Source organism: Molossus molossus, unplaced genomic scaffold (assembly GCF_014108415.1).
Source record: "Molossus molossus isolate mMolMol1 unplaced genomic scaffold, mMolMol1.p scaffold_m16_p_8, whole genome shotgun sequence".
NCBI lineage: Eukaryota > Metazoa > Chordata > Mammalia > Chiroptera > Molossidae > Molossus > Molossus molossus.
Genome location: NW_023425402.1, coordinates 35,193,404 through 35,213,319, shown reverse-complemented (window position 1 = coordinate 35,213,319; position 19,916 = coordinate 35,193,404). Strand labels below are relative to the sequence as shown.

Sequence of the window (19,916 nt, the reverse complement as noted above, 5' to 3'; positions counted from 1 at the left end):
CTGGTATCTGGTATTGTGATCCCACCTACTCTGTCCTTTTTCAAGATTGCTGTGGCTATTCAGGGTCTTTTTTGGTTCCATATAAACTTTTGAAGTATTTGTTCTAGTTCTGTGAAGTATGCTGTTGGTATTTTGATGGAGATTGCATTGAATCTATAGATTGCTTTGGGTAATATGGACATTTTAATAATGTTAATTCTTCCAATCCATGAACAAGATATGTGATTCTACTTTTTTATATCTTCCTCTATTTTTTTCAATGTCCTGTAGTTTTCCGCAAATAGGTCCTTTACTTCTTTGGTTAAGTTTATTCCTAAATATCTTAATTTCTTTGCCGAGATGGTAAATGGGATTGTTTTTTCAGTTTCTCTTTCTGTGAGTTCATCATTGGTGTATAAAAATGCCATCGATTTCCTGACGTTAATTTTGTATCCTGCTACTTTGCCAAATTCATTTATTAAGTGTAGTAGATTTTTGATGGAGTCTTTAGGGTTTTCTATGTATAATATCATGTCATCTGCAAATAATGACAGTTTCACTTCCTCCTTTCCAATTTGTATCCCTTTTATTTTTTCTTCATGTCTGATTGCTGTGGCTAAGACTTCCAGTGTTATGTTAAATGAGTGGCAAAAGTGGGCATCCCTGTCTTGTTCCTGTTCTTAAGGGAAATACTTTTAGTTTCTGCCCATTGAATATGATGTTGGCTGTAGGTCTTTCATATATGGCCTTTATTATTTTGAGATATGATCCCTCTATACCCACACTGCTGAGTGTTTTTATTAGAAATGGATGCTGGCTTTTGTCGAATGCTTTTTCAGCATCTATTGATATGATCATGTGGTTTTTATTCTTCATTTTGTTTATGTGGTGTATCACATTTATTGATTTGTGAATACTGTACCAGCCTTGCATCCCTGGGACCAATCCCACTTGATCACGGTGAATAATTTTTTTGATGTATTGCTGGACCCGATTTGCTAGTATTTTGTTCAGGATTTTGGTGTCTATGTTCATCAGGAATATTGGCCTGCAGTTTTCTTTCTTAGCAGTGTCTTTTTCTGGTTTTGGAGTTAGAATAATGCTGGTCTCATGAAACGAGTTTGCAAGTCTTCCTTCTTCTTGAAATGTTTGAAATAGTTTGAGGAGAATGGGTGTTAGTTCTTCTTTGAATGTTCAATAAAACTCCCCCGTGAAGCCATCTGGGCCTGGGCTTTTGTTTTTTGGGAGAGTCTTGATTACCTCTTCAATTTCCTTAGTTGTTATTGGTCTGTTCAAGCTTTCTATCTCTTCCCGGTCCAGTTTTGGGAGACTGCGTGTTTCCAGAAATTTGTCCATTTCGCTTAGATTGTCAAATTTGTTGCCCCATAATTGTTCATAGTAGCTGTTAACGATCTTTTTATTTCTGTGGTGTCAGTTGTTACTTCTCTTCTTTCATTTCTGATTTTGTGTATTTGGGTTCTCTCTCTTTGTTTCTTGGTGAATCTACCTAAGGGTCCATCATTCTTGTTTATCTTTTCTAAAAACCAGCTCTTTGTTTCATTGATCCTTCGAATTATTATTTTGGTCTCTATGTCATTTATTTCTGCTCTGATCTTTACTATTTGCTTCCTTCTACTTGCTCTGGGGTTTTCTTTTTGTTTGCTTTCTAATTCTTTAAGTTGTGAGGTTAGACAGTCAATTAGAACTTTTTCTTGTTTCTTGAGGTAGGCCTGTAGTGCTATGAACTTCCCTCTCAGAACTGCTTTTGCTGCATCCCACAGATATTGTGTTGTTGTGTGTTCATTTTCATTGGTTTCCAGGTAGTTTTTAATTTCTTTCTTTATCTCCTCGGTAACCCACTCATTGTTTAATAACATGCTATTTAGCCTCCATGTGTTCAAATGTCTTTGCATGTTCTTGTTGCAATTGATTTCTAGTTGCATGCCATTGTGATCTGAGAAGATGCTTCATATGATTTCAATCTTCTTGAACTTGTGGAGACTTAGTTTGTGCCCTGACATGTGATCTATCTTTGAGAATGTCCCATGTGCACTTGAGAAAAATGTGAATTCTGTAGTTTTGGGGTGTAATTCTCTGTAGATATCTATTAAATCCATTTGGTCTAGTGCTTCATTTAGAGTCTCTATTTCCTTGCTAATTTTTTGCCTACAGGATCTATCCAGTGGTGTCAACGAGGTGTTGAAGTCCCTTGCTATGATTGTGTTGCTGTGATTTCTCCTTTGAAGTCCTCCAGAAGATTTTTAATATATTTTGGTGCTCCTATATTGGGTGCATATATGTTTATTGAGGTTATATCTTCCTGTTGGATAGATTCTTTCAATATTATATAGTGGCCTTCTTTGTCTCTAGATATGGCCTTCCTTTTGAAATCTACTTTATCAGATATGAGTATTGCTACCCCTGCTTTTTTTTCCTTTCTGTTTGCTTGGAAGATTTTTTTCCATCACTTCACTTTCAACCTATGTCTTTTGTTGTGAGGTGGGTCTCTTGTAAACAACATATATGTGAGTCATGCTTTCTTATCCATTCAGCTACTCTGTGTATTTTTATCGGAGCATTCAGTCCATTTACATTTAAGGTGATTATTGATATGTACTTATTTATTGCCATTTTTATTTAGTTTGGTTATATTTTTCTTCCTATTTGTTCTACTAATTACAGCAGTCCTTTCAACATTTCTTCCTGTGTTGGTTTGGTGCTAATGTATTAATAGTCTTTCACTTTATCCTTTGCTTATCCAAGTCTTATCCATACTTTGATCCTATCCTTCCATAATGCCTTACCTAGCACAATAAACTAGAAAGATCTTTTTCTGTTCTTTCCTAGAGCACTTCCTACTTATACTTACTAAATATTCATCATTTTGTGTTCTTTCTTAGGTGTTTTGTGTATATATTTTATTTTCCCCATACAGTATAAGCTTTTACAAAGTAGAAAGGAGACCTTATACATTTTCACTGAAGTTCTCTGAAAGATCAGCATAAATTTATAAACACATGTTAAATATATCCAGTATTATCATTATACCCATGTGGATAATTCCCAAACATGTATTTAAATATAAATTCCTCTGTGAAAATAATTACTTGAATATACCTCATTGTTTTCTTTATATATATTGGAACAAAAGTATGTAATTAAATATAAATGAAAACTATACATGTTATCTTATGCAAAATAAATAGTTTTCACATTAAAATACATACCCTCTCTGAAATAAATCCACATTGTAGAACTTGTTTAGCTCCACAGAGAATTCTACCATTGCTTGAACTTCAGTCATTTTTAATTTATATTCAGAAGACAAATCTGGTAACAGCACCTAGGTTAAAGAAGGGGGGGGGAGGGATCATGAAGAAGCTCAATAACAAAAATGCCAATTTAAGAAAACGCTTGTTTTTAATATTTGAGTATCATATACAGGTAGAAAAGAAAAATGAAGCAAATTAGTTCACTGTACCTACCTTAGACTAATCCAACAAAACAGCACCAAAATCTATACTTAATAATAATATATTTACTAAATAGCACTGTATAATTTAAGATATGTCCTGCTAGAATGTTTTTCTAAGATTTGTTTCCCTTTGTGGCATGTGATAATAAATAATAATACCTAATTGCCAAAAGAAACTCTTGACTTTATCATAAATAAAACAGAAACTTAACAAAAAATTAAGCTACCCAATTGTTCTCTTTTAGTTCTACATTGCACAGAGAGGCAATTCGAGTCAAAAAGTGTAGCTTTTTTTTTTTTAATCCTCACCCAAGGGTATTTTTCTGTTCATCTTCAGATAGAGTGGGAGGGAGGGAGAGAAAGAAACAACGATGTGAGAGGGACACATCGACTGGCTGCCTCCTGCACAACCCCAACCAGGGCTGGGGACAAACTGCAACCGAGGCACATGCCCTTGACTGGAATCGAACCCATTACCCTTTAGTCCGTGGGCTGACGCTCTAACCACTGAGCAAACCCAGCCAGGGCAAAAGTGAATTATCTTTAATCCCCATTTACATTCATGAATGTTTTTGGTGAAGTTATTAAATTACTATTCATCTTTAAATTAAAAAAAATTTTTCTTCTTCATTACAAAAGCCTAAAGTATTCATTTTCAAAAGGGTAAAAATAATAAAGAAAAGCACAAAATAAAACATTCACAATCCTATTCACTGAAATATATACTTTGGTATATATTCTTCACATGTGTGTGCATTTGTACAATTTCTATAAAGGTGGGATCAAACCACATGTACATTTTATAACCCATTTATTTCACTGATTTTTTTAAATTTCACCCAGGGATATGTTTTTACTGATTTTTGAGAGAGAAGAAGGAAGAGGGGGAGAGAAACATCAATGTGAGAGAGAAATATAGTTTAGTTGCCTCCCATACGCATCTCAATTGGGGATGGAACCCGAAACCTGGGTATGTGCCCTGACTAGGAGGAAACTGAACTCATGACCTTTTGGTATATAGTCCGATGTTCCAGCCAGCTGAGCACACCAGCCAGGGCTCACTTAATATTTCTGATGAACATATATGTCAATAAATATAGTTTTATAACATTTTTAATTGTTAATTATTACACTGTAAGTGTTATAATTTAAACAGTCTCCTGTTATTGGGTATTTCAGTGGTTTCCATCTTTTCACTATTTCAAAAAAAGTACTACAACAATCATCTTTATCACTTTAAAAAAGAAATTCAGAGTAGAAGCTATTAAAGACAAGTTTCCAGAGTCTTGTGTTTCTGTATGTCTTGCAAGCAGAAACACTGACTGCCTCTGTTCCAGACTATTTTTCAAGGATGTGTTTAGCAAAGTCTTAGGAAATGGGAGATAGTATCTCATACTGGAACAAAGGGAAGATATGTTTACTGTCCCAAGTAATACAGATAAAGTTTCTACCTGAGGCATACGTCAGGCAGGCTTATTGTCCAAAATAAAAGATTTGGGTACCCTTAGCTCAGGGTTCTTCTCGTGTAACACAACCTACTCATATGCAGGTAGAGCCTGGTACTCTAGCTACTGGTATTGCTATGAGTATAAACTATTCTTCTCCTTGATCCAGTAGTCTCATATCTTCTGACTACATCCAAGGCACTTGCTGCAAGTTAACTTGTTAGCCTGCAAGTGGGATAAAATCTTAGACCTTTCACAGTTCTTAAAATAGTTCATAGACATCTCACAAATGATCTATTATAAATTAAAAGCAAAATAAATGCCATAATCTTACCTGTGCTGATCAAAAATTCATTTTAACATTATTAAATAACAAATCTGGTACTTCCAGTTATTGATTCTTGTTAAAAATATATTGTTCCTCCTATGAGAAAGAAAAAATAACATCTTAAACAAAATAGTAAACATAAAAAAGTCCGCTTTAAGGAAACCTATGCTTTGTTAGTTACTTAATATTTTCAATGCATCTTAAAAAGATCTATATCCTCTGTAAGTTTAGGAATACATTTTAGACATTTTGTTTTCATTGACAGTTTCACTGATACCAATATTAATTATTATATCTTTTATAAGGATCCACTTGTGTATACTTTAAAGCATAATAATAAACAGAAGACTATTTAGTTCAGTGGTTCAGAAACAAAACAATCTTCATGAATGCCCAAAACATTATAAACCTATTAATTTTTAAGATGTAGGACTCATAATTATTAAATAACTCCCTGGATAAATGATTTCTGAATGAAATGTGTGTATGTGTGTACACACACACACACACTCACTCTATGAGCTACTTAAAATATTTTGACAAAAGATTGCCTGGATATGCTATGGATAGTTTTTTTCCAAACTCCAAATATTTATTGCTTAAATTAAAAAAAAAAAAATCATTTGCCCTTGGTATAATTATTTTAGGTACTAAAAACATTAGAATAAATTCTGAGCTATGGTCCTACTTCTTGATTCAGTTTCCTTTTTGATTGGCTGAGGCCCTGACACTCTGCCTAGTTTCGTAAACTCCCTGTTACAGAGGTTAAACATGCTAAGTCACTGGATTATATCCTGCTCTAAAATGGCCAAGCCACCTGTTACTTGTCTGACTCTGAAAATCACCACCACTCAGATAGCTTTAACCTTCTTTTTGCCTTCACAATTATTCACATGCACAACACACTTTCATCAGTGACATTTCACTTTAAAAAGTGATTCATAGTGAAGATGAGTTTATCAGAATCATTACAGTAGAGGGGACATGTAAAGTAAGAAAAATCACTAGTCTAAAAACTATAGCTCCCACTCCTTAGTCATCAAAATGATCTCCTGAGGGCCAGTCATATACTATACTGCAGAAATGATAGAAATATTTAAGAAAAGAATAGAGTACTAAATTATTCTCATTTGGGGAGAGAAGAGGGAGATCTTCAAAGGAAAGACAATGAGAATAGCTTGATAGACAAACTTTTAAAAGAGCTCTATGTTTCCCTCTTGATTCCAAATTCAGATCAAATAGAAACCAAAGAGACACTCAGAACTTTCTGGAGGACCTACTCTTACACAGTAACTTTAACGATGCCACTTTATTTAATCTCATAAAAATGTGAAAGAGCTATTATTACTCCACTTTATAGGTGAGCAAACTAAGGACCAAAATGTTCACATAATTCATCCAAGGTCACAGTTAGGAAATAATGAAAAAGGATAAAAACCTCAAATGTGTAAAACTCCACAATTTGTATTTAAACTTGCATATTTCTAAAGCCTACATCTGAATTGTTATAGGAAACAGATTCACTGATCATCAAGCCGTAAGATAAATATACCCATAATAAAACAAAAACTGAAATCGGAATGCAAGCATAAAAAAATTGGTAAATTTTTTTTGATAAATTACTATAGTCAATTTTCCATTTAATTAAGATTTTCCCCTAACTATGAAGTCTTCCAATTTCTCACATCCCACACCCACAAACACCGTATCTGAAGTTTTAAAGGCATTGTTCTTGCCCTGGCCCATGTGGCTCAGTTGGTTGAAGCATAAGCCCATACCCTGAAAGGAAATAGGTTCGATTCCTGGTCAGGGCACATACCTAAATTGCAGGTTTTATCCTGGTCACGTGCGGGAGGCAACCAATCAATGTTTCTCTCTCACATGGATGCCTCTCTCGCTCTCTCTCAAAATCAGTGAACATATCCTCTGGTGAGGAGTAAAAAAAATTTTAAAAAAAGACATTGTTCTCTTCTAATTTCTTTAAAATTTGGGTTTAAACAGTTATCAAATAAAAGAAAAACATATTACTATAGTAATGTTAGAACTGACATTTAAATTAAGAGGTAAGCACTCTCAAAACAGAACACTGTTAACTTGGATAACTGTGTTAAAATAATAGAAAAAATTATTTTTAAACATAATGTAGAAAAGAAAAATGTTAGGAACTCCTGAGAGCATTTCCATGGTTGACATTACATGTGAGAATGAAGTAAAGAAACTGAAAAACTTTTACTGCTCAATATGGGACACTTAATGAAAGGTATCTCTGAAATTATATGGAAAACAGGATTTAGTTTATCAAAAGCAGTTCATATACATTTTTCAGGGATACTTCTATGCCATAAAACAAAACTGCCAGTAACAGAATACAGAATGCCTTTGAATATATCATGTTATTATACACTTAAGAAAAACCCAGGATAACCCACAGTACCCAAAACTAGTTACTCCTCTTAACATAAAGAGAAATTCAGAAAGAACCACAGTCATCATTTACTACCTAGTCAGGGATCTAGATGCTCAGCATTCCTTAAAATATTTCATCTTATTAATTATTTCAACAAAGAAAAAAGCTCAGAACAAGAACAAAAAGAATTACAATTCTCTCTCTGAAAAATATTCTAAGAAACAATGTTTTCTTAACTGCCTATGCTTTCTTCAGCCTACAATTAACTTTGGTATCAGACTGACCTAGATTCTAATTCAGACTTTCTAAGCCTTTATTTTCTCAAAAAGAATTAATATTTATTAGGGCTAAGTCAAAAGGTAAGGCTTAAAAAGATTTCTTTATGTACATATATATACATTTACATATATATACACACACATATATGCACACATACTTATACAAAGCACTGAGCATGACACTTAATAAATTGCTGATGTTTTATTTTATCTTAGTTTTTAAATATGATTTCATTTAAGGCAATGTCTATTCAAAATAATGCACTCAAGTAAACAGGCTATTAGTATCCGTTTCAATTCCATGGCTTGAAAATATTTTCATTTCATTTAAAGGCCACAGGGCTTTAAAGGGAGAATAGCTGGCCTCCAATTAAGATCTTGGGAAAAAACAGAAAACAAACAAACAAAAAAAGCCACGCACACACACGCACACACACACACACATACAAACCAAGACATATTTCAACTCTCTAATTTAGTTTTTTCTGATTTTATTCCTTATTGACATTTCTCTAGTTCCCCTGCCTGAAGGACTATTTCAGAACTCCTTTACCAAATTAGGGCCCTTGGCAAGCATTACATTATATAATTATCATACTTTGACATAAAATAGTTATAAGATTACAAAACAGGAATAGTGACAGCCTACAGTCTAATCTTTATCTGCCTGAGGAAAGTAACTAACTTTCAGTCTTGAAGTAATCTGAGTAAGAATAAGAGTGGTTTTAAAATCTGGGTTTGTTGTTGTTGTTGTTGTTCTTTATTGATTTTAGAGAGAGAGGAAGGGAGAGGGAGAGAGAGAGATAGAAACATCGATGAGAGAGAACATCGAATGGCCACCTCCTACATGCCCCCCCACTGGGGATTGGGCCTACAACCTGGGCATGTGCCCTGACCAGGAATCGAACCGGTGACTTCTCCGTGCATGGGCTGACGCTCAACCACTGAGCCACATTTGCCAGGCAAAATCTGGGTTTTTTAATTCCCAAAGATAAAAGTAATGGCAAAGGCTTCCAAGGTCTTAAACTGTGATTACTATTAAGCCCTCACTTTACTGCTTAGACATTTACAGTTAGCAGTATGTATTTCCAATTGAAGCCAATAACTTACTGGCAACTTGGAGATATCAAAGAGCAGGTGTCAGAGATACCACTGTTCTAAAAACAATCATGAATGAAGCAGCTGCATTTCATAAGGCAACTTCAAGGGGATTTCCATAAGGAAATACTTCTAGTTCAGAATATATTAAGAATTGTAGCAAAATAAAATTTCATAACACTTAACAGAACATAATACTATCAATAACATACATCTATATAATAACATAATTTAGAAATACTTTTTATATTACAGATAGTTGAAGAGACCTAATCCCATAGAAGGAAATATGTTATAATTTTCTCAGAGTGTTCTCTTGGTTGACAGATAGTTCATAAAAACTGTTTCATCAAAATAGGAACCACCTAAAGGGTTACTCAAGTAGGAGATATTTCTTAATGGTATATACCTGACACTTTTATATTCCTATTAAGAAAAAAAGGGACTAATTTTTATTAAATTTAGCACATCACTGGTAACCAAGTATGTACCTGTTAAAAAACAGAAATATTTAAGAATAAAATGGTAAAACACACTGTGGAGTTGGTCCACTCTATTCCCGCTGAAAAATCTAGACCTAACAATCTGTGCTTCATAACTTTTTTGAAAAACTATTGGGCCCATTAAGAATGCTTTTTTATATGCACACATGCCTAACCAATGTTGGGGGTAGGGTGGGGTGGGGTGGGAGTGGGAGTGGGATTGGGAGGAAGGTGTCTAGGGGGGAAAAAGAAGAAACATCTGTAACAAAAATAAATTAATAAAAATTGCAAAAAAAAGAGAATGCTTTCTTTTTTATCACCACTCTGCTTCTTATTTTTATTCATTTCTAAACGTTCTTCCTGACAACTCAAGGGGGAAGAAAAACACCACTCACTTCAAATCTATATGCTCCCATCTACATCCATTTCTTTAAATACACATGTACATATCAAAAAACTCACTTTTAAGCAGTTTTTCCTCAATACCTAGAGTCCAAGCAAAAGAAATTCTTGCCCTTTCTAATCCCCTAACAATTCTCATTCTCAAGGGTCTATATCTACAGTAAACAAAACTAAAATATAAGAGAAGAGAAACTTTGTAGGTAACCAAAGGCATAACTCTTACATTTTCAGTGTCAAATCTTGGAGAACAAAGGGCATCATTGTTCTATATACTGAATGCTGGAGTGAATGTTTCACTGTATATGAACATTAATCTAAGCTAGTCCACAGTCCACAGCATTCTACTAGGCTTTTCACAGACAGCTGAAATAAAAAACAACTAAATCCCAGTGATTTGGAATTTAAGCATTCAATCACACACTACTACAATAGTCTAAAAGAGATAAAATTAAGTACTTACATAGAAATTATTTTTTCTGTGTTGGCCCTAAGCATGTTTAAATTATTAAGGCTTATTCTGCTACTGAAAGATTACTGGGTGGCCACTTTTTTTACCCACATATTACAGGTAGAGACACCAAGTCATAGAGGCTAAGTGGCTTCTACAAATTAATGTCATGAGTCATCATAAGAGTTTAGATCTTCTGACTTCTAGTCCTGTACCTACTATCAACCATGAATCCTTATTTTAATTTCTAAGAGCACAGAATAGAATCAACTCACTAAAAAGTACCAATAAGAATTTGTAAGCATTTACTTTTTTAATAGCTACCTAAAAAGAAAAGGCTTGCCTTTGAAAGGCAGGAAAGCTTCCTTCAGAAGCAGCAGTTATCTATCTGCATTGGAAAAATAATTTTTTAAAAATCTTAAAAGCTGAGGAGTTTATCATCTTGTACCACACACAATAACTGCCAATTCTTCCAAAAGAGATGTGGCTTAATGACATCAGATCTTAAACCGTATCTCCCTCTACCTTTACCTCTACTATCACTTCAAATAAGAAACTATACTTTGTCACCCTGATGTTTCCCTTTGCACAACAGAAACCGAAAAATTTAATTCCTACCTGACATAGACAACATAGGAAGAATTTACTGGTTGTGGACTGCCTTGACATTTCATAAAGAAATACATAATTCAGTCGATCTTCAAATCCAGAATAGAGGCTAACTGAAAGCAACTGCTTCCGCAGATGCCTTCAAAATAAGGCACTATATCATGATTTATATAGAGACACATTTTATGTAAGCCAAATCTTGATCACAAGGAGATGGGGAAATTTTTTTCAAAACTGTTTAGAAAGTTCTTTTGCCCAATTAATGCTTGTGTTCCCACATATTTCTCATTCAGTAAGCACACTAATTCTATTCTTAAGTTAGTAGAAATTGTGTGCATTTACTAAAGGGAACACAGAACATCAGGAGAATGATGCAATCAATCGCAATAGCAAATGTATAAAAATTAATACCTAATTTTATATAAAAAAAACTTTGTTAAATTCAATTAAGACTAGTTCTTGGACAACTGTATTTCCTGGAGGACAATAAAATTTCCAAATTTAAGACTTATGTTTGTAACTCAGCCTTTAACAAATCTTAGTCCTTTACACTTTCATCAAGTCTGCACTCAAGTTGTTTCTCCTGGAATGTCAGGTGAACACAATTCCTTAAAATTAAAGCTTCAATCAGTAAGTGTAACAGGTTATTGCTACTGTCACTCTTTTGGTGATATTTCCAGTCAGTGAAGAAAGAAGGTGAAGAGATTTTAATAAAGTGGAAGCTGAACTAAATATATTGAGTGGATATCTAGCTTAGGTAGAAAGCAGGAGAGACTAGAACTGTTGAGATTCGAGAAAGTTAAACACACGGATTGAAATTAAGAGGCTGGACCTACGCAAATACAAAAAACAGTTTGGGGAGGACGTACCCAAGACTTAGAGACAAGGAATGGGATCAGAATGTAAAAAAGACTCAAGGACAGGGGCCATTAGGCGGAAAGCGATGAAGTTGGGTACCAAAAGAGAGCGAAGGATTAAGAGAGTGAGGGCCTCCGAAGGGATGGGGGGGGGGGGGGTCAGAACCAACTCAAAGGATGCTAAAGCAAAACGCACAATCAGAAACAAAAGACAACGATGATGAAGTCCCGAAAGAAGATATATGAGAAAAGGGAGCCAAGGAAAAAAACTAGAGAGGCAACAAAGTGAGAACCGCGGTCGGTGAGGGTCAAGAACGTCGAAAAAGAGCCAGACTAGGGATGCACAGCGAGGGAGAAGAAATCCAGGGGAGTGAAAGGAGGGACCGACCACCAAGGCGAAAAGGCACGTGGGAGGCGGGGACGAAAGAGCAGAACCCAGAGATGAGGGTAAATACAGGACAGGGGAGAGGGGATGGACAGAGGGCGAAGGACAAGCGAAGTCTGGGAACCGCAGAAGTGAGGTTCAGGCACCGCCGACCAAGGGACGCGCCTGTTTAAGGACCGCAGGGGGAACCCGCGAGAGGCGCACCGAGGCCCCTCAACACCCCGAGCGCACTCTGCACCGCCGTCCCCACCGACCTTCAGCGGGCCTGGGACCCGCCTCCGACCGGGAGCAGCCGGGTGAGGAACTGGAGCGGACGAGGGGGACGGCGAGAAGGAGGCCGCTTCCTGCCCGGCCCGTGGGAAAGAAGAGGAGGGAGGGGTCGTGGGTGTCCGGAGCCGGGGGAGACCGAGAAGACAGTGAGGGGCTTACCTTTCGCCCGGATCGGCCACCTCCACCGCCTGTCGGACGGAGGAGTTCGTTGTCCTACTGGAAGAATACGGCCCTTCCCGGGTAAGCACCATCCCGCCTCGGGGCCCCTCACATCGCCATCGCAGCAACCGCAACCACCGCAGCAGAAGAGCCGGTTCGTCACCGCCGCTCGGCTACTGGCCCAGCGAGGCCCGCGAGCATGCGCACTCGTTCCAGTCCCGAGGGACTCGGGGCCAGTCCGCGCTACCTGCGATCAACAGGTCCCGGGCCACCCGGCCCCGCCCCCGGCCTTCTCTCACCTCCCCCTCTGGCCTGTTCCCTCCCCTCTTTGAGCCTAGGCCCCGCCCCTTCCAAGCCTTGCGCCCCGCCTCTCCTCCTCCTCTTGTGCCCACAGCCGCTGCTCTAGCTCCAGAGCCAACCGAGATTTCGAGAGATTCGTCCGTCCTATGCGGCTCCCGCTCCCAAGTTCCCGCGAGAATGGGAGATCTGCGTCAATAAGAAGCGCGAGCCCCAGCGGACTGGCCGGGCTGCGGGTTTAAGGGAACAAGTGTAGAGCCTGGGTGGGTTACGCTGAAGCATAGGGAACCAAAACAGGGCAAAAAGAGGGAGTACTGATCCTTCAGCAGTGTTTCTCACGTTGTTCTTTATGTTTCCCTCTTCTTCACCCACTCCCTGTAGTCCCGGATGAAGAACCGCGTCCCTGCCCTGTGCTTTTTGTGCAGTAGGAAAAGAAGCTGCGGGAGATCCAAGCTGGCTCTCAACCAGTTGCCTGTAGGGGACTCAGTTGTTGATTTTTTCTTTTTTTTTTTAGAAATGTGGGTGCTGTTATGGTTACTTGTCAGTTATTGATGCTCAAGAGGGCGGGAAGGGGGCGAAGAAGAGAGGCTTTGCCTCTTAAATTCCATGAACAGAAGCATATAGTTTGGATAGCTTGTGACAGTTAATTCTTCAGTGATTTACTTCACCCATCCCAGTTTCTGAGTGGAATCCAGCAGAGAGTTTTGTGGTGCATAAAGCTCAGTATGTTACTAAAGCAAAGTTAATGAAAAGAAGGAGATAGCGGCTGCAGTGTGTGTTAAAAGCGAATTAAGAGGATGGATAGTGGTCATGGTTGTTGAACAATATGAGTGTACTTAATGGCACTGAACTGTACCTTGTAAAATGGTTCAATGGCAAATTGTGTGTATATTTTACCATAATAAAAATAAATTTGAAAGAAAAAGCTTTGCGTACTGGTTTGGGAATAATTGTGATGGCTTGTAGTCTAGGCCATTTGGGGGGCAGGTTTGGAATATCATTGAACCTCCGGTTTTTCTTCTTCATATGCATTTTTAACATAGTTGTAAGTGCCCCGGTATCCTATGATAACCAGTCAATGTCTTGCTTTCCTGGTTTCTAATCTTTATCTTTATTAATAGCCAAATCCCATTTTAATATCGTTTCTCATAAGGGCCTTTGTTAATGTTTGGTAATTTGAATTGTACTCTCAAAATTGAAAGTCTTTTCTATTATTTTGAGTTCTGTCTCAGGAAAATATACCAATTATTCATTTATTTGCATTTCTACATCTATGGCTTCCCTAAAATACACTGTGCCAAAGTTACTTCCCTGTAATCTGTTCTGTTTATTCAAATTATATATTAAAACCATCTATGTGCCAGACAGTATACTAATCATGGAGGACACCACCATGAATAAAACAACTTGGGTGGACTGTTTGCATTATTACCTTATGATGTGATGGTGTAATGCAGAAATACGTGTGCAGGAAACTAACTGCTGGTTTTCAGAAGGAGCATTAATCCATTTGAGGTTGGGAGAGGTCACGAGTCAGTAAATACTTCCAGGAGAAAATTATTACAGAGAGTTAATGAAGTGGGATGTGTGGGGGCATGGGAGAGAGGGGAGGATAAAAGAAGAAAGGGATTGCTTGAAGGAAACGATCCCATGAGAAACTTATCTTTACACAGAACTAAAACTAAGAGCAATTTGATGCCATAATTTGAGGATATGAGGTTAGAGAAGTAGGCAGAGGTCAGATCATGGTGAGCCTTTGAAGGGTTTCAGGGATAGATCAATTTAAATAGTATTTTTGATGACTGAATAGTGTGTGCCAAGCATAGGGTACAATAAGGATTAAGAGTCAGTTACAACTTTCAGGGAATTTACAGTCCAGTACGGGTAAGACAAGCACATCAAATGTCGATAAGTTGTACTAAAGAGTTAAAATTGGAGTGGGTATAAGCCCAGAAACAGAGCACTTAACTAACCTAGATATTTAGATAAGAATTCCTGGAAATTATTAATTAATAGAAAACTATAAAATAATCTCTTAAAAAATTAGAAAATCATGGTATCTCCTAACACGCAGGTTTATTAGAGTGCAGAATGCATTGATGTAGTCAGATTACCCAGGCTCAAGTTCCACATTCTGCAGTATACTGTGTAAAATGAGAGTCTCTTAACTTCTCTTAAATCTCAATTTTTCTCATAATAAGAGAATCAGATTATATAGTATCTAAGGTCCTTTAGAAACTTCATGATTATAATTTTACTTTCCATTTATCTTCTCAAGTTTTGAGTCAGCCTTTATGCCACTAATTATGTACATTAAGCCAAGACTATATGTCATTTTTCTACCCAAGTCATGAGTGCTCAAAGAATGCAAAGTCTGGAATCCTTTCTGTCCTGTAGTTGGTTTAACTTTGGCACAAAATATTTTTGAATCTTTACTAAAATAAACTCTTTTAATTGGAGTATTCTCTTAAACTGAAGATCAGGTTATCTCTCCCCTACACAGTTGCTCAAAGCTGGCTCAGCTAAAGATTAACAGAGTAGAAGAAATAAATATTATAAATTTGGAAATGGCTTTGTGGGAAAATGTATATATTTGTCTGTTGCTAGACATTAATTCACTAAGCAAATAAGCTTGCTTTTTTCTTCCTAGGATTTATGATTTTGAACATATTCCTGTTGGTTTAAGAAGGTCACTATTAACTTTAAATTTTTAAATTAAAAATAAGATACAGTCAGAATTATTCCATAACTTTTTTCCAGGAATATGACTCTCTTTGGTATTTTTTCAGGGAATTCTGAATTCCCTTTTAAAATTGTTGGTAAGAATTGGAGCATTCTCTAATAAATATAGTATTATAATGTTAATAAAATACTAACCCCCCTTTTGGGCAGTCACTGTTGTCTCTGTGCAAAGTATTGATGGAATCATTTGTAGACACTTGGGTGAGTGCCCTCAGTACTCAAAGGTAAGTTTTTTTTTCAATTTTTGTTTTATCCTTACCCAAGGACACTTTTACATACATTAGAGTGAGAGGGAGAGAGGGAAGAAGAGAGAGAGAGGGAAACATTGATGTGAGAGAGACACATTGACTGGCTGCCACCCACACGACCCCAACCGGGCCAGGGACAAACTGCAACCAAGGTATGTGCCCTTAGCGGGAACCGAACCTGGGTCTCTCAGGACCGCGGGCCGATGCTCTAACCGCTGACCCAAACCAGCCAGGGCAAGGGTATGTTTTTTAAAAGTTATACAATCTTAACAACACATATGAGATGGAGCAAAACAAAGTTTCATTATAGGACTTCTTCATGGGTTAGTTACAGCTACAAACTATAAGGGCAAATATATTACCCATTACCTAATGTTGTAATGTTATTTTATGACTTAATAGCCATATCTATCTGGAGGAACCACCATATAAAACTCAATTACCAAGTTTTTCTTCCTTGTAATGTAATAGCAAACCCTCAAAAAAAAAAGCTTTCTTTTTTATTTTCACTGATAATGTTGGTTGCTTGTGAGAGGGAAACTTGGAGGGTAAAATGAGGGGAGGAAAAGAAGACTTTTTCATTGCATATTTTTCTGAGTATGAATCAAGTGAATGTATTAAAAATATTTGAATCTATGTAAAATGAATAGTTTTAAAATGCATATATCATAGTCTTTAATAATGATATACAGAAAAAATTCTAATAGCAACAAACTTGATTAAACTTCAGACAAGTTTTTTTCTATAAAGTGTGGAAGGGGCAGTAAAGCAGTAACTTCTTCGTTGCAACTTAGATTAGCTGGATTTCCCAAAGACAAAGTATCTGCTCAGATCATTCAGAGAGCATCTGTCAGACAGAAGATATTCCTCCCACCACCATTCCACTGAATATTTCTGTGAAGTACCAAATGACAGTAATGAAATGATTTCTGATTATTCTCTTCCATATGTGCTTGAAGCTTACCATGGTTGTTTTAAAAAAATATGTTTATACTGCTTACCATTCTATCTATGATAGCAAACATGTTAGGGCAATTATCTCACTCTTCCAATGGTATACACATTCTTATCTTGAGTTCTTATCTTTAAGCCAAATCCAGGTACACAGTGTCTGCTTCTTATCAGATCTTGTCATTTAGTTTACTTGTTGACTCCTCTTACTCAATCTATCCCACAAGGAATTCACCCTGCTCTCCTTTCCCCATTACACACAACTCCATCTCTCTCCCAATCTTCTAGTTTCTATTAATGACCCCCTCCCATTTACCTAAGCCCACAAACACACAGCTGTATTAGTAACTTCATGAACTGAGCACAAAATAAAAAATTCAAAATATCTTTCTGTATCTGTGACCCTGTACGTTTACATAATTTTCTAGCTTCCTGATCTGTAATATGGATATTATGATAAGAAATTGCTTCATTAGGATGTTGTGAAATTGAATATTATAGATATCTTTAGGAAAAAAAGGTACTTATTTCTGATTATTCCTGTCACTGGCAGAAGTAGTGAGAAGTAATGATAGATTAATAGATCAATTAAACTTATAATAAAAGGCATCTATAATTAGTGCTTAATTCCCTCTTACCAAGCAAGACGTATAATCCTAAATTCCTATGTCAATTTGCAGGCCTCCACAAGAAAATTAACCTCATGTTTTAAAATCTTTTCAGCAGAAAAATTCTTCTTTAGTTTCTGCATTGGGAATATTGATGGGAATACAGTAGAAAGGAATAAAAAACTACTATTAAGTCATTTTTCTATATTACGATTATCATTAAGCTTAATTTTTTTCACAGTCAACTACCAAATATTTATACTTAGATTTATTAGAAATGTGTAAGAGTCTCCAAATTTATCTTCAGTACACAAAAAGAAAAACTTCTTTGGAAAAGGAAATAGGTATTTAATTTATTATCTCCATTATGTTTTTAAAAGTTATGTAAACCACCTTTTAAAATTTATTCAGCAAAAAAATCTAAAGACAATTTAAAGTGATCTTGGAGGTGAGTAAATAGCTTTTTGGTGATTCTATTAGTAGGAAATCCTTGAAGAGAATATATGCCATCACCATAAAGCTTGTAAGAATTAGGAGTTGACAGAAGATTTTAAGTTACTCCTTAAAAAATATCTCTATTAATTTTTATCTTGGTTTAAAATAATCATATAAATACTATATTGTCAAGAGTAAAATTTGCAGATAAAAATTTTACAATGCTTTAAGCAAAACTTCATTAGATTTAAAAATAATTTATTAAGATACAATTAACATAAACTACCCTTATTTAACATCTACAATTTGATACATTGATGCTTGTAAAATCATCACCATAATCAAGATAATGAACATATCTATGACCATGAACATTTTCCTTGTGCCTCTTTGTAACCCCTATATCCCACCTCCACTGATTTATTTCATTATAGATTAGAATGAATTTTCTAGAATTTATATGAATGATATCATACAGTACATACTATTTTATCTGATTACTTTCACTCAGCACAATTATTTTGAGAGTCATCTCTCTTGTTGCACGTCTAATAGTTTGCTTCTTTTTATTGTTGCATAGTAGTCCATTGTATTAGTCAGCTCTGGCTGCCATAACAAAATACCACAGACTCAGTGGCTTAAACAACAGACTTTTATTTCTCACAGTTTTAGAGTCTGGAAATCCAAGATCAAGGTGCTGGCTTATTCAGTTCCTGTTAAGAGTTTTGTTCCTGGCTCTGGCTTCTTGCTGTGAATTCACATGATGGACAAAGAGAGAGGGGAGATCTCTTGCTTCCTCTTCTTATAAGGCCACTAATCCTATTGGATTAGGGTCTCACCCTTATGACCTAATTTAACTATAATTACCTCTTAAAAGACCTATCTCCAAATGCAGTCACATTGAGGGTTAGGGCTTCAGCATATGAATTTGGTTTGTGGGGGTTGGAGGATTCACAATTCAGTCCATAACATCCATTATGTAGATTATAAAACTTCTTTATCCGTTACCTGATTGTGGTTTTTTGGGTTGTTTCCAGTTTTGGACTATTATAAATAAAACTGCTATGAACATTTTAACATGTATTTACATGGACATATGCCTTCATTCCTCTTGGATAAATACTGCCTTAGCTATATGCTATAAATATTGATATGCTTATTTTAATTTTCATTCTGTTCAAAATACCTCATTTCCTGTTTTGCACAATTAACACCTATCTACCTTTCCAACTAAGCCTTTGTCTTAGCTAATCTAGAAGTATTTTAGTCTTGGCATTTTGTTCACTTTCTTACCTCTGCCTGAGCTTCTTTCCACCTTTTCTACCCCCATCCCAATTCATATGTTGAAACCTAACCCCCAAGATAATGTTATTAGGAGGTGGGAGGTGGGGGTGATTAGGTCAAGCAGGCTCTCCCCTCAAGAATAGCATTAGTGCCTTTGTAAAAACAGCCCAGGAAAGCTCCCTTTCCCCTTCCATTATGTGAGGACACAATGAATGATGCCATCTATAACCAGAAAGTGGCTTCTCACCAGACATTGAATCTGCCAGTGCCTTGATCTTAAACTTCCAGCTTCTAGAACTATGAGAAATAAATTTATGTTGTTTTTAAGCCACCCAGTTTATGGTATTTTATTATAGCAGACTTCAATAAATGTTGTATGTTATGCTTTTATATACGTTATCCCATTTTATGAAACAATAATTAAGAATGCATGTGAAATAATATTTAATTTAAAATTCTGGGCCTTTGAGAAAAAATTTCAAAAAGAACTCACTTACCTTTTTTTTTAGAGTTAATCTGATATTTTTAGACTTGCTAGTCATAGTATAATTATAAAGTAATAAAATTAGTCCTGCTTGAAATCAGTTAATGAATCCTTTGTAAACAAATTAATTGTCTGCCTTTCTTATATGCAGGCACAAAACATAAAATTCACTGTTAGATGATTTTTAAATGTAAATGAAGATATTATTATCTAGTTCATCCCTTCTATTTTCACTCTTTCTCCAC

General features: G+C 36.1%; 1 protein-coding gene across 5 annotated transcripts in view; it reads right to left on the bottom strand.

Moving 5' to 3' along the window:
* FAM135A (family with sequence similarity 135 member A) overlaps nucleotides 1-12,817 on the bottom strand; it is a 111,435-nt gene extending 98,618 nt beyond the window's left edge. For 3 of the 5 annotated variants that reach the window (XM_036248754.1, XM_036248755.1, XM_036248758.1), the window contains exons 1-3: nucleotides 12,623-12,817; nucleotides 5,234-5,323; nucleotides 3,207-3,322 (exon numbers count right to left, since the gene is read on the bottom strand). In XM_036248754.1, coding sequence (XP_036104647.1) covers nucleotides 3,207-3,283 — 77 coding nt within the window. In that variant the 5' untranslated portion in view covers nucleotides 3,284-3,322; nucleotides 5,234-5,323; nucleotides 12,623-12,817. The remainder of the gene's footprint in view (nucleotides 1-3,206; nucleotides 3,323-5,233; nucleotides 5,324-12,622) is intronic. The other 2 variants (XM_036248753.1, XM_036248757.1) reach the window with 1 other exon arrangement.
* Nucleotides 12,818-19,916: the final 7,099 nt, after the last annotated feature.